A 15,419-nucleotide genomic window follows, 5' to 3' on the forward strand; every position below is an offset into this window, starting at 1 on the left:
GGAGGGAGGCCCATGTTATATTACTCAGGGGGTCCTATTCAGACTGATCTGGAGTGGAAAACAACATTTTGGGGTCTTCTTAAACCATGACTTTACATTAGAGGCCTGAGACAATAATGCAGTGCTTCAGCGCTGAAGTCCTACAGATTAACTGAAGGGAGCAGTCATTTTGACAGGGCCATGGTGACAGCCTCAAAGTACATGTTTAGGCTATTCCAGTGGGAATTTCAGGCTTTGTTGATATGAATGACTACTCCCTTCGACCGCGGGGCAATAAATGTAGCGTTGTGGTGACATCACGTTAGTGCATCATCATGCATCAGGCCCCCTGAGCTTTTGGGCCCCTGGGCCTGTGCCTGGTTGGCCCGTCGGGTAATCCATCCATGACTGTGGATATAGTTAACACCGGTAGTTTACAGACTGTATGGTGTAGTTTGCAGAGTGTGTGGTACAGTATCATAATGACATCAGTAATTTTGCTGTTAACATTATTCAGTATCAATAAATCCATTTATATAATCCAATTTTAGACTCTACTTTTTTAGTCCTACTGTTGGATTCTTGTTATTCTTGGTTTATTTGGATCGGGTTATGATAGACTAGTGCTCCGTCTGGTGGTGGAAAAGTACACAATCGTAATTGTAACTTGCTAATTATATTGTTTTCACCTTTAGAACACTATATATATTTTTTATTCACTCATAATTCTGGTTATTCTTGGTTTGTTTCGATCATGTTACAATAGACCACTAATTATAATTTAGTAGTTAATAGTAGTTGCTCTCACCCAACTGTAAGCATATTCTATATCCACAACTCAATGCCAGAAATCAGTCAAAAGTATATTTAAACTGAAACTTTATTCAAGCAAATCTCTAAGAAATCATTCCCTGTAATAAATGTGATCGGTAAAGTTTTATATCAAAGTTGTATAGAAATAGAAGAAGAGAAGAAACAATATTTTCAAATCAGAAGACTAAGGCTTTCGGCGTCTATCATAGTTATCATACTCTGCAGAGTAAAATCACTTTCTTTCATACAATTTCTGACGAATTGATAATAATCAATAACAACATTTCAGATAAAATTTTCTATGAATGAATCACTTTCCCTTCTATATGAAATTTGAATTTAAATCAAGGTTCTCATGAATTTCGTGTTGCATTATATGTTTAGTTTAATGATAAAAAAAAGTCTGACGGTTGTCATCCCTTCTCAGAATGGAAAACTCCAAATTTCCAACTTTCATTTTTGTAAAAGAAAAATAAAGAGTGAGGTATTTTTAACTTTACTAACCTATTTTAATCTCATGTAAAGCTTATTTACTTTATTTTTCTTTAGTTATAAAATTATATTTATGGATCTTTTAACTATCATATGTTATGATATGCAAGCTGGGCATTAAGTAAAAATATATATATATTAATTAACTAGCTATATAATTACATTTATTTAAATGTATTTTGAGGTTCTGCGTCATTTCTGTTCTAGTGTTTTGTTGTGAATACTGCCCTCTGCTGGTGGAGCAGCGTCAGTGCAGGTGAGGGTTTTAAAGCAAAACTATTTTTTCATATATTTTTTAAAACCTAAACCTTATTATTCCATCATTTGGTGTCGAACAGAATGATTCAATTAAAAGAAGGATCAAAATCCTTTAAAATGATCCAGATTTGAGAGAACAGCTTGGCAGCCATGGGGCAATTGTGGTTGCCTAAGAATGTTGTTACAAGTGCCCCGGCTAAAAAAATTAAAATAATATAAAAATAACTTTTCACAAAAAAATATTTTCTCAAATCTTCATAACACAATTTTAAATAAATCTGAATAAGATATAAACACAACAGGATTTCATCAATTGTCAATGTGTTTGTTTTCCTATCATGAATAGAAACAAAACAGCTCGAGTTGAAAGCCGCCAGAATTGTAAATGCTGGTTTTGAAAATGCAGTTCTTTCGCAACAAACTTCCGTCTGAAGGCACCCAGAGGTCAGAGGTCAGACGCTGATGCCACTCCCTCTGGGCTGTCACTTCGTGTCAGGAGAAGCCTTGAAGTACTCCTCGGGGGTGACTGTCTTCACCCCGCCGAAGTAGTCCAGCACCCACACCTGGAAGAAGAAGAAGAGGTTTGTACGTTTCTACACACACTCTACCACACACACACACACACACACACACACACACACACACACACCATGGAGATGTTGAACTTGGCGAAGAACCAGTCGTGGTCCGCCGGCCAGCCGACCATCTCTGGGTGTCGGGTGAACAGCGCGTCCTTGGCGAAGTCCGCCTCCGTCCCGTTCACCTGCCATCGCCGAGGGGACAGAGGGTCAAAGGTCGGCAGTCATTTTGTTTTGGCTCTTTCAAGCTGACACACAAGAATAGTAAAGATTTTTATTCTCCAGTTGTTCCTTGGTGACAGAGATTTCACTATGTAGATTACAGGGTGTAGGTTACACTCTGAACGGGGAAGGTTACGGATTGCAGGGTGTAGTTACAGACTGTAGGGTGGAGTCAATAGGCTGTAAGTTGTGGTTTACAGGCATTAGGGTGTGGTTTAGAAAATGTAGGGTGTCTTTTACGGACTGTACGTGTAGTTTATAGGCTTTAGGGTGTAGTTTATAGATTGCAGGTAGTAGTTTAAGGTATAGTTTACAGACAGCGGGATGTAGTTCACAGGGTGTCGTACTCACCTCCACCACCGAGCCGGACAGGATGATGTGCGCGCACAGGGGACTCTGAGGGTCATATCCTTCCTGTCGACAGTAATCTGTCTGGGCGAGAGACATAGAGAGAGAGGCCTGGGGGTTCACCTGGAGGGGGTGGGGGGAGAGATGGGCAGGGATGGGGGAGAGGGGGAAGGGAGAAAATAGGAGAGGGCGGGAGACAGAGTGAGGGGGAGAGAGAAGGAAGAAAAGGGGAGCGGGAGAGAGGGAGGGAGGGAGGGAGGGAGAGAGAGAGAGAGAGAGAGAGAGAGAGAGGGAGAAAGAAAAGGGGAGGGGGAGGGAGGGAGCGAGAGAGAAAAGGGGAAAGGAAGAGACAGGGGGGAGACAAGGGGTGAGAGAGAGAGAAGTGGAGAGGGGGGAAAGGGGAGAGGGAGAGAGAGAGAGAGAGAGAGAGGACATTTTAAATGTAAAAATATTTAATCTCACTTTAAAAAATGACCCTCGTTCCAAGAAATGATTTAACGTTAAACATTCATCTGGAAATAGTTTGAGATTAAAACAGAACTCTTAATTCATAACCTGGAACAACAATAAATACTCATTTTGGCGAAGCTATGAATACCATGCATGAGAAAAGACTTTAATATAATAACTAAACAGATTACTTAGTAAAATATAATGAATTTAACTTCATAATCCAATAACGTTTTTTCTCATGTTTAGATATACATACCAATATATTTAATTTAGATATAGCAGCCGAAAAAGAAGAAGAAGAAGAAGAAGAAGAAGACGATACAGTAAATCTTCACTTTTTTCTGTGGCTGATAAGTTTTTATCTCAAAGTTTCATCTGTGACTGAAAAGCTTCAGTTTGAGAAACTGTTGAGTCATTCTGCAGAAAGAAAATCCCATGAGTCATGGTACCACTCACTTAAATAAATATAATAATAATAATAATAATAATAATAATAATATAAACACACAAAATTGCAAGTAGCAACACATAAATTGCAGCAGCAAAGCAGCATATGAATATTTTATAAATATTATGGATTTAAGTCTCTCAATAGATTTTGAGAATAGAATTGACATTTTGAAGAAAAAAAAGTATAAATATCAGATTACACATGAAGTACCAATACCAAATTTTTAATTACAGAAAAGTAAAATAGGATGGCTTCATGTCAGACTGCGTTTTCACATTTTGAGATAAAATATATATATACAAAAATTTAATATACAATTATAATTATAATCTTTGCAATTATAATTTTTCTAAAATGTAGGCTGTAATAAGAATATAACAGTAATAATAAAATAATAAAATATGACATTCCAGTGCGTATATGTATGATCGTATGTATATGTATGTGACAAATAAACATCTTGAATCTTGAAAAGAAGTTACCAAAAAGAAATACATAAAAAATGCATTTATTAATAGAAATAGAATAGAAATAGTATACGAAATAAACTACGCCCGTTAAAAGAATTAGAGTTATTCTATATAGTTATAGCGTGTTAAAAAAAAAAAAAGAGTTATTAAGGTAATAATAAGTTATTGACCTATAGTTACATCATGTTAGTGGTATCATACAAACAAGTTATTTTGAGTCATTATAAATACTGTTCAGTACTTGCAGGTCCTGAACGGACACCTCCATGCGGGTCAGGTAGAGGTAGGGGACCCCGCAGCCGGAGCCCAGGCGTCCGTCGCTCACGGAGAAGGCGTTGGAGAAGGGCTGTCCCCGCACCGGGTCGTGCGTGGACACCGTGGCCATGGAAGCCCAGTCACACTGGTTGGCCACGAAGCGGGCCACCCGGGCCACGTCCTGGTGCGGCGGGATGTGGAGCGCGGAGGAGCCGCCGACGAGGCCGAGCAGCAGCAGGCACCAGGCGGAGAGGAGAGCGCTCATGGCCGGGGAACGTTTCCGAATCTGATCGGTGCCGCAGGACGGAGCGTAAGCGCAGAGTGGACGCTGAGGAGAGGTCATGTGACCGCATGGATTGGGTCATGTGACCATGTGGTGCGGGGTCATGTGACCAGAAAAAGGGAGACGCGCAGCCGGGTTGCCAGGTTCAGTGTTTTCCTCCGATTTTTTTTTTAAATAGTTAGAATTGAGCTTTGTTTCAGTTTTCATTATATTAAAAACGAACAAAAAAAGTTTTGATTTGTTTTAAAATAAACGCAGGTGTGTTTGTTTTTACCTTTATCTTTAATATAGGGAATTTCTCCTAGTATTTTTTATTTATATTAGATATTTATATACCTTACCTATTCTCTCACACACACACACACACACGGTATGATACTATATTTATGCCTAAACATAAGGAATAGGAATAAAGGACTGATACAATATATTATGATAACGGTTGTATTAGGTTGACCATGGGGGCATAAGTCTATAGTGTATTTTTTGGGTTTCTACATTTTTCTATTTCCATTACCTTATCACTCAATCAATAACTTAATTATAACAGCCTATTGCTATTGCTACTGTAGTGATATAATGTATATAGTATACTGGACATAAATGATACCAGATTGTTCACAGCAGACACAAAGTTTCCAAACCGTTTTATTACAAACTACAGGTATAAAAAATGAAACGAACAGGAACAGAGGTCAGGGTTCGGGGTCAGCTGATCTGCTGCTGGTGCACGTCGGGGGCGTGCACTTTGTCAGAGGTGTGCACATCGTCGGGGGCGTGCACGTCATCGGAGGCGGGAGCGTGTGGCCGCGGCAACCGTCGGCCCCACAGCTACACAAAGCATTTTCTGTTTCAGGGAAACCGCTCCAGGTCAACTCTGTACCAGCTTTGATCACTCTGTAGGGGAGGAGGGAGGGAGGGAGGGAGGGAGGAAAGAGAGAGGTGGAGTTAGAGACATAATAGAGAAAATGTATTACACAATATCTGTGCAATACCTAAAATATATATAATACAGTATATAGCACGTCTCTCCCTCCTGCGTCACAACTTCCTGCAGCAACAGGAAGTGCATCACCTGTTGGTGAAGAAGGCGATGACTGGGAAGCAGCGATCCTGAGAGTCCGTGAATACGTTCTGAACCAAGAGGTTCGGCTGGCAGCTGGACTGGAGAGAAGGAGATATCATTTATTATTGTTTTTATTATTATTAATCATGTTATTGTACCGGTATTTCTTTTTCAATTTATTTAAATTAAATTTATCATCATCATCATCATCATTATTAGGGGTCCAGTCTGCAGGGCTGTATCCCTTATCGATATTGTTTGGGGAAAATTCGCAGAATTTTGAAATCTAAAACTATTTGAAACAGAAGAACGGCAGAAGCTACCAATGACGGCGTCAGAAAAATAGAAGCCGTGCATTGGTAAATACAGACAGAAATACCACAACATTTTTCATATTTCATCAAAACGTAATTTATTGAAAATGTGATTCAAGGAAAAAAAACTAACCACCAAAATTACTTAGTGACCGTGTCCACGCTGCGTCACTCAGGAACGATCGTAATTCTTAAAACGCCGTTCTTCAGGGATATTTAAATTGAACGCCGGAAGAGCAAATGCAGTGACGTAAGTGCACGTTGATTGGTCCAGACGTAAGGCCATGGTGTTTGTAACTTTCGTAACTTGTGATGCATTTCACAGAAAGCAAAAAACGAATATGTACCTAAAAGAAATAAACTGGACCTGAGTATTGCTGCCTGCGGCTATATTGATTATTATCATTATTATTTGTTTTTTAATGATAATTTTATTTATTTTTCAATTCATATTTTTATTGTCTTTTTTTCTCATTATTCATGTTGTTGATATTACAACTATTATTTATTCATTTATTTTATTATTGTCACAATGTTTTTACTTCACTATGTTATGGTTAATATCATAATTACTATATCTATATTAATATACAGTATATGTGTATATTTTGGCAATGTAATAATTATTTTCATGCCAACAAAGAAAATTTAAATTAGATAAAACACATTATCTTTATGTGTATAACATTACACATTATCCTGTATTTTTCAACATGTTTTGAATAACAGTTATATGACAAAACGACTTTGTAATCACCACAGCTCATCCACAGACCTGCCAACATTGGGAAAATATTTTGAGTATAGCGTAATAGTGTAAGGGGGAGTCACAGTGGCATTTGAAATGACTGAATGACTCCATCAGTTATTAGCATCGTAGCGTCTCGTCACAAGGCTCATCACATTGTATGCTGGCTACTACAGTTAACTATATACAGTATACAAACTTATCTCATTAGGATGTACCCCTTGAAATGCATCACCTCGCAAAGTTATCAAACATGTTTACCAACTAGAGATGCACCGAATGCAATTTTCTTGGCCAATTCCGATCCCTGATTTTTTTTAGTCTGACCTGCCTATTCTGATTTTGGCAGATTCCGATTTTCATTTAACTGTATGTTCATAATAAACCATTGACTATTAAATATATTTACATTGTCCTCCGAAAATTTCGAGTTTATATCAGTTATCGGAGTAATCAAGTTTTCTTAAAATTTGGTCTCATTGGGGGTATCTGCTGAACATCAGTGACAAACACATTACATCATCTGATGCTGCAATTTTCCGTTACCACAATAGTGAGATTGCTGATTTTGACTCTGTGTGTTTTTATTGTTCAGTATTTACTATGGAACAATAAAATAACATGAAACTGTCACTGAGTTACAATTAAATAAAATACAACATGGAACGGTCACTGAGGTCCAATATAATAGAATATGGGACTGTCATCAAATTCCAGTATAATTCAACCTGTAACTTACCTAACTTTTAGTAGGACCCAACATATATAACATGGAAATAACCAGTTCAAACTTCAGTGAAAGTCCCTTTCACTTTTAAGTGCAAATATACCTTTATATTCGATTTATATTGTACTATGGTACCATTCCAAAATAAATTGCAATCATTGCAAAAATAATAATGGCCAACTCTCGCCCTCGTTCACTGGAAGTCCTCCTTCACTCACTGCGTTAAACCAACTGAATGAAATTGAACGACTCGTTTTACTGAGTAACTCGTCAAGAACCGAGTCTCAAAAGGAGTCAATCCTTTGATCACGAACGGAGCTCTTGACGTACAATAAGAGTATGAAGAACCAGAGCGTACGCTCCGCTGTAGTGACAGCGAAAGATACGCAGTCTGCAGTTGCCCAGGAGCAGATGGACACATGCCATAACAAGGGCTCCTCTCCTGAGTGTGTGGGGATAGGGGTTTTACCTGTTGCTTGTTAGACCAATCAAAAAGCCACACACACACACACACACACACACACACACACACACACACACACACACACACACACACACACACACACACACACACACACACACACACACACACACACACACACACACACACACACACAACTTACGTTGATGAAGCGGGCGACGTTCCCCTCCTTGGAGGCGTCCAGGAAGTATCCGTCTTCCTCCTCCCTCCTCATCCTCGCCTTCCTCTCCTCTGTCACCTCCTTGTGGTTCTGTTGTTCCTCCTCCTGCTCCTCCTCCTCCGCTACCGGCTCACCATCCTCCGTATCTGCGCCAACCACCTGATCTGGGCTTCCTGATTGGTCTGTCGTTCCGTCTGCACAGGGAGGGAAAGGGAGGGAGGGGAGTGATCGACCCACAGACTGCACCGGTAGAAGTCATGTGACTACAGAGAGGGAGTAGCCTAGACGGGTTGCCAGTTTGGTGTCAATTTTTATTTTAATTTTATTTTACAGTGACATCGCCAGGTAGTATCTCTTAATCATTGGATACTAAGTCATGATTATGAGATACTAAGTAATGATTATGAGATAATAAGTCATGATTATCATGCCTAGTCATAAATATGAGATGGAAAGTTTTTCAAAGTCATAATTATGATGTAATAAATCATGATTAACAGATGCTAAGTCATAATTCTAATTGACCAAGTTATAATTAAGAGATGCATAGTCATCATTTTAATTTCCTAAGTGATAATTTCAACTAACTAAATCATAATTAAGAGAGGTTTTTATTTTATTATAAGTTTTAATCATTCTATTCCTTCATCTGTTTTAATTTCATTCATATTCCAAATTTTATTGCCAGTACAGCAGCCTGGTTTAAAATTCACTGGATTTTAAATGATAAAGTACTAAATTGAATGCATTTATGACATATCACTGATTTGGATGCATAAATCTAAATGTTGTACTTACCATTGGGACTTTGGGGCGACAGCGCCACTGGGGGGAGCTGCTCTGGCTCCGGACCCCCCAGCACCACAGTCTGGATCTGAGGAACAAGGAGACCCCGTCACGCTCTGATGGGCTGATTGACATTAAGAAGTCCAAACAGGAAGTGGATATCAGACTACAGGAAGATGATATACACTCCCAGGACGTGGAACTCACCCCTGCGTTGTCCTGCAGGCTGTGGGCGGAGTCACTGGCTCTCTGGATCACCGTTACCGACGGCGACAACCACTCAGTGACGACCTCCACTTCATCATCGGACTGAGACTCTGCCTTCGACCGCTTGGTGGGCGGAGCCTCGTCCAAACCTCGCCACCGAGTCAGGACTATTCCTGTTAGAAAGAAACATTTTTTAGTAATAAGTATAACTTTTTTATTTTATTAATTAATTCTAATTATTGTTAATTTTTTTTCCAGTTCATATATTGTTTCATGTACAGGTACTCCTCACTTAATGATGCGTTCCGTTCCTTCATAAAGGTCGTTAAGGTGAATTAGTCGATAGAAAAGGACCCGTGTTATTTCACTGTAAGGGGGTGTGGCAGGTATATATAGTGTATATAGTATATACTGTATAGTGTCTATAGTGTAATTTCACAGTAACAGCGCTGTGCATTTGCAGTTTCTATTGTTGGTGGCACCCAACACAAACCATGTGATGGATTGTCACTTTCGATAACTCAATTTTTTTTTTGTTTTATTTTTCATGCTCGAAGGTGTATTTCACAGGAGCTAGGCTAGATCCCCTCTGCAGCTATTCACTGAGCTAACACAGTTAGCATGCAGCCCTGTGCTTTCTCGGAACTGGACACACGGGGATATAGATGTTGGGTATTTATACTGATATTTGTGACATTACCTGAGAATGTGCACACAAAGGTACCCTGATCCAGGTCGTCACGGCAACGCACACCCCAGCCCCTGCCAGGTGTCTGGAAGACCTGGAGCCGGATCCGAATCCCCTGCTGAACCAGACGGATCTGGCACAGAGAGCGACTACAGCCACACCACGGACCACACTCATACAGCCTGAGAGAGAGAGAGAGACAGATGGCGAGAGAGACAGGTAGGTGGAGAGAGAGAGACAGGTGGAGAGAGAGTGTGACAGGTAGGGAGAGAGGCGGGCAGGAAGAGACAGGTAGGGTGACAGGCAGGGAGAGAGGGCCAAGGTAGGCAGACAGGCAGGGAGAGATAGGTAGAGAGAGAGAGAACAATTAATGCTATATCAAATGTTTTATGAGCTTTGTATAAGCATTTTATTAGTACTGTATTTAGCATTGTGTTAACGTGTTATTCGCATTGTATTGTACGGCTATGTCTCTCACCCTGATGCCAGCGGCTCTCTCAGCCTGTGGTGGCTGTAGTGGCACCCCCTGCTGGTCAGAGCCAAGCAGGCACAGCGTTCGGGGTCGGTGCAGCCATCGGTACAGTCACAGCAGGTGTCGAACAGCGCTGAGTCGCGGGTCAGGAAGCAGCCGGGCGGCCAGCGGTCCTTACGGTAGCGGAAGTCCGGGGGACGACTGCGGTCCTCCCCGGGACACAGCTGCACGGGGGAGGCTTCCAAGCCACGGCTCAGGTCCTGCTCTGGGACGTTTGGTCCAACCGGCCGGGGCGGGTCTAGCCGAACCTCCGGGTTAAAGCTGAAGAACTCCACCTGGTAGACAGTTAGCATGTTGCAAAGACCATTTTGTCAGTCTTTGCAACTTAGCAACCACTTCTAAGAGTTAGTGGTGGACCATGCCATTATTAAAAGTAACTACAAGCTTGCTGCTTTCTGGATGGACTTGCAAAGAGGCAGAGTCACCAGCCAAATGGCTGTGGCCATGGAACTCACCTGCAGAACATCGCAGCTCTCCGTGGCAAACAGGAAACGCATCACGTCCTCGTAGCTGCGCAGGCTCAGACCACAGGGCGCTTTGTAAACAACATCAAGCCCCGTCCCCTCTGATGTTACTTGCTCTACCTCAGAGGCATCCCCATCCTCCCAGCATTCGGCGGGCAGCCCCTCTTGCCGCTGGAACCCGCACAGCAGGGGGACCTTCAGTGGGTTCTGACCCCAGAAGGGTTGGCTGGTCCTGGGGAGGCCGGGCAGGCAGGTCTGGGGTGGGGACCAGTGAACATTTTGTCAGTCTTGGCACCAAACAGCTGATGCATGGTTACCAACTCGGCAACCACTTCTAAAAGTTAAGAGTTCAGTTAGTGTATTGAGTGTACATATACAGTCATAAGCTGTGTTAGTGTATTCAGTGTATATGTACGGTACTAGTGTTCTATAGTAGTACTGTAGTAAAGTTAATTTTGGAATACCGTAGTGCAGTGGTGGGGCTTGTACTGGGCCTGGATGGCGACAAGTGGAGGCAGCAGCAGCTCCTGGGCAGCAGGGGGCGACGGTGGAGGCGACAGGCCGTTGGAGGGCTGGGGGGAGCTGGGGGAGGAGGGCTTGTCCTGCAGGAGAGGGTCCGGGGGGTCAGACAGCAGCTCTGCAATACACAGGAATGTTGCTGAATAAAATATAACACATTTTTATGATAACGTGTCTGTTTTTAACAGATGTATTTCCAGACAATTCACTAAAGCAGGACAGTTTGTTTTTCCCTACGAGGAGAAGATACCCTGGCCCAGTGGCCCCCAGGTCCTTTGCATTTGAGTCCGCAGGTGTAAAGTGTTGGATCTGGACCTACCTGCTCCGATGACCAACTGGATGAAGGAGTCGGACGGAGGGGGCGTCAGCGCTGACTCCAGCAAGGTGACAATCTTCATCCCCTGAACGAACTCTGACAAACACATCACAAAGAGCCCATCAGCCTCTCCCCTCACCAGGGAAAACAGGAAGTACTGTAAGTTAGGGATACAAGGTCCTGTCTAAGTAGGCAGCTCATCTTCCATTCCCACCATTGTTTCATCTGGGGTCACCCAGGGCACAGCTATTTGCTTCCACAAGGGAAAATAATTCAGAATGTTACAGAATGTCCCGACAACGCTTGGGAATTGCTGTTTTGCTAATTTAATCATAGATAGATAGATAGAGGTTAATTCGAAACCTGTTATGGTTAAAATAGTTACCCCACATAAAGAAACCTACTATGTTATACTATGTCCAATGCGATAAAAAACAAATTGAGAGAGAGAGAGCCAAAATCTAGTACATCCTATGTCCAGTGGAGGAAGCAAAAACCTTCCTCAATACAGAAAGATTATAATATTATCGCCCAAGGTTAGATACGGGGCAGCCAGGACTGCAGAGTCAGCAGAATCAGTCTTTTTGGGTTTTTTTGGAAGCCAGCTGTTTTTGGAGACTTACAAGTAACACCCTCTCCGAGAGAGGGAGGGTGTTAAGCTATGAAGGCTGCAATTGGCTGGCTGAGAAGTGACATCAGAAGACAGGTAAACAAAGGATTAGGACGATGACTTTTGAATCAGATTTTTGAGGATTTTGTGACATAAAAAAAAGGAGGGATTTGCAAATAAAACAGAGCTTCTCCCCGACTATAAAGATATGAGAACAAGGGAAGATAAGTAGTGGGTTTTCGCGAAGCCTACTCCGAGTTTGTTGTTGTGTTTGTTTTTCCGATACACAATAAAATTTGTACGCATCAGATTTTATTCTGTTCCAGTGTTTTTTTTCCAATGTTTTGAAGATGAGAATAAGATAACAACGCCGAGCCCAAGATCCAGGCTTTCTTTTTGACCACGAAAATTCACAGGCCCCCGCCTGAGTCTTTTTAATTACTACAGATAGATAGATAGATGGATAGATAGATAGATACTTTATTCCTCTCTTGATTTCTTTTCCCAGGGAAAATTGCAGTGTCACAGCAGCTCACATCGGAACATAACAATAAAGAAATAGACATAGACAGACAGGCAGGCAGGCAGGCAGGTACCCTGGTCTGTGGCTGTGTTGTTCTTGAAGGCATACTGCAGGTGGTTCATGTATTCACAGATCTCGCTGAATACGGCGTCCACATCAGCCTCAGCCCAGAATGCCCTGGCTCGGACTAACGCAACGCCACAGGAAAACAGAAAGACTGGTCATGCATTTAGTCCACAATAGCTTAAACTGTTCATAAATAGTGACAAAGTAGAGTGTGATATTTATTCTGGCTTTATTCAATTATGCTACATTGTTTATCCTTTTACCTCAATATGCAATTCAGTGTACAGTGTTTACTTCATATTAAGTTCATGTGGGGAGTATTTTGAACAACTCTGACCAACATCAAATGATGAAATACTTAGATGTGTCGTATATTAGTATATAATCATTAGAGTTTGCTGAATAATTAACTATGATTTGGCAGTACTAAACCATGGTAGTGGAAGAAAAGAATCTTGAGTATAACTGCATGTAATAGTGCAAGCAAATTTAGATTGAGAGATATAGATAAATACTGTTGATTGATTAGATAGAACAGTAGATACCGTATAACGATATAGAGAGACAGTGATAGACGAGATAGATAGATAGATAGATAGATAGATAGATAGATAGATAGATAGATAGATATTATTTTTCTCTGGTGGGATATTGGCAACAAAAATAATGTATTTTACTTAGAAAGGGACCGGAAAAATAATATAGTATTATCTTATAATTAAATGACATCATTAAAAAGTTTCCATCTTACCCACATCTGAAGGAGTTAGTTCTTCCACTTCCATCCTCGCCTAAACGTTAGCTGTTAGCCACAGTGCTAACTACAGCTACAGCAAAGAGGCTGATAGCAACAGGTTACCAAACCACGGGCCAGAAGGCCAAATCTATGTCGACGTTTAAGTAAAAAAAAAAAACTTGAAACAATAATTACTTCAAAAAGTAATGATCAATAATTGCAAAATGACGTCCGAGAGACACATTTTGCTAGCTCCATTCATCCATTCTTTCCTACCCACAATGCACCGCACTGTTGTGGTGTTCAGCAAAACCGGAACCTGACAACAGTGGTGAAATAGTTTATATGCAAAATTGAAACGAAACGTCGCAAACAAATATCAAATAAAATAAACGTTGAACATAGTTTAAATAACCTAACCTTGCGGTAAAACATTCGCAGTTGATTTTAAAACAAATTTCGGAAAGATGTTTTTCTTTTTGACTTAAATCAGCTGCTGTCCAGGTGGGCGAGTTAAAATTGGTTTAAGTCGCATTTTATGGAATTAATTGTATATTTAAAAAAGAGGTAAGAATTGAGTATATGACATATGAATATATGAGGATGATGATGATGATGATGACATATGAACAGAAAATATGATTGAATGGTTTGGGTTTTGTAATATATGTAATACATTTTTAATAGCAAAACCTACAGTGGCCATAATAGCTAGATAGAGAAAACACAACCGCATCAACAGGAAACACAACCACATTAACAGGGAAAAAAAACACATTAACAGGAAACACAACCACATTAATAGAAAACACAACTGTATTAACAGGAAACACAACCGTATGAACAGGAAACACTACCGCATGAACCGGAAACACTACCACATTGACAGGAAACACAACGGCATTAACAGGAAACACAACCGCATTAACTGAAAACACAACCGCATCAACAGGAGACAACCGCATCAACAGGAAACACAACCGCATCAACAGGAAACACAACCGTATGAACAGGAAACACTACTGTATGAACAGGAAACACTACCGTATGAACAGGAAACACTACCACATTGACAGGAAACACAATCGCATTAACAGAAAACACAACCACATCAACAGGAAACAACCACATTAACAGGAAACACAACCGCATCAACAGGAAACACAACCATATGAACAGGAAACACTACCGTATGGACCGGAAACACAACCACATTGACAGGAAACACAACCGCATTAACAGGAAACAAAACCACATTAACAGGAAACACAACCACATCAACAGGAGACAACCACATCAACAGGAAACACAACCGCATCAACAAGAAACACAACCGTATGAGCAGGAAACACTACCACATTGACAGGAAACACTACCACATTGACAGGAAACACAACCGCATTAACAGGAAACACATATGCGGTTGTGTTTCCTGTTGATACATATGGTATACATAAAAATGGTAGTTCCAAAACCTTTTTCATTATAGTAAAACGGTAAAACCGAAACGTTTTCCTTTTTCGGACAACATCCCTAGGTGTGGAAACAAGCAATGCTAGTTCCCGTTGTAAAACCAGGAGAAGACCCCTCGGATACAACAAGTCGGAAAACCCAGACGGACGCCTCCACTGTTGTGCTTGCTCTTTCAGAATACAGACAACTACAGAACAAATATGGGAGCAGGGAATGGAGTGCTCCTCTGGGGGTCCAAGGACATGCACATGTTCACATCCAAATAGACTAAAACTTTGTTATCATCACAGCCACAACTTTCACTTATTGGCCCTTTCTCAATCTACGTTCTAGTCTGTACTTGTGCTCTTGTGGACTTGTGAAACGTCATCAGTCGCAGCCCAAGTACTGTTCCAATTCAA

At 41.0% G+C, this 15,419-nt stretch overlaps 2 protein-coding genes across 2 annotated transcripts; both read right to left on the reverse strand.

The window, feature by feature from the left end:
- Positions 1 to 841: 841 nt before the first annotated feature.
- Positions 842 to 4,623, reverse strand: creg1 (cellular repressor of E1A-stimulated genes 1). Its single transcript, XM_080024431.1, has 4 exons — positions 4,306 to 4,623; positions 2,694 to 2,813; positions 2,192 to 2,305; positions 842 to 2,105 (listed from the first exon to the last, which is right to left on the reverse strand). The coding sequence occupies exons 1-4, from the start codon at positions 4,582 to 4,584 to the stop codon at positions 2,025 to 2,027; spliced, it is 594 nt and encodes a 197-aa protein (XP_079880557.1). The 5' UTR covers positions 4,585 to 4,623; the 3' UTR covers positions 842 to 2,024.
- Positions 4,624 to 5,297: 674 nt separating this feature from the next.
- On the reverse strand, positions 5,298 to 13,704 carry setdb2 (SET domain bifurcated histone lysine methyltransferase 2; the record flags this gene model as incomplete). The annotated part of the gene is made up of 12 exons (XM_080023821.1): positions 13,561 to 13,704; positions 12,817 to 12,930; positions 11,614 to 11,706; positions 11,240 to 11,412; positions 10,767 to 11,030; positions 10,258 to 10,586; positions 9,792 to 9,961; positions 9,092 to 9,264; positions 8,897 to 8,972; positions 8,081 to 8,292; positions 5,678 to 5,766; positions 5,298 to 5,499 (listed from the first exon to the last, which is right to left on the reverse strand). The coding sequence occupies exons 1-12, from the start codon at positions 13,592 to 13,594 to the stop codon at positions 5,298 to 5,300; spliced, it is 1,929 nt and encodes a 642-aa protein (XP_079879947.1). The 5' UTR covers positions 13,595 to 13,704.
- Between the last annotated feature and the right edge of the window lie 1,715 nt (positions 13,705 to 15,419).

This window comes from Zeus faber (assembly GCF_960531495.2).
Source record: "Zeus faber genome assembly, chromosome: 2".
Classification (NCBI taxonomy): domain Eukaryota; kingdom Metazoa; phylum Chordata; class Actinopteri; order Zeiformes; family Zeidae; genus Zeus; species Zeus faber.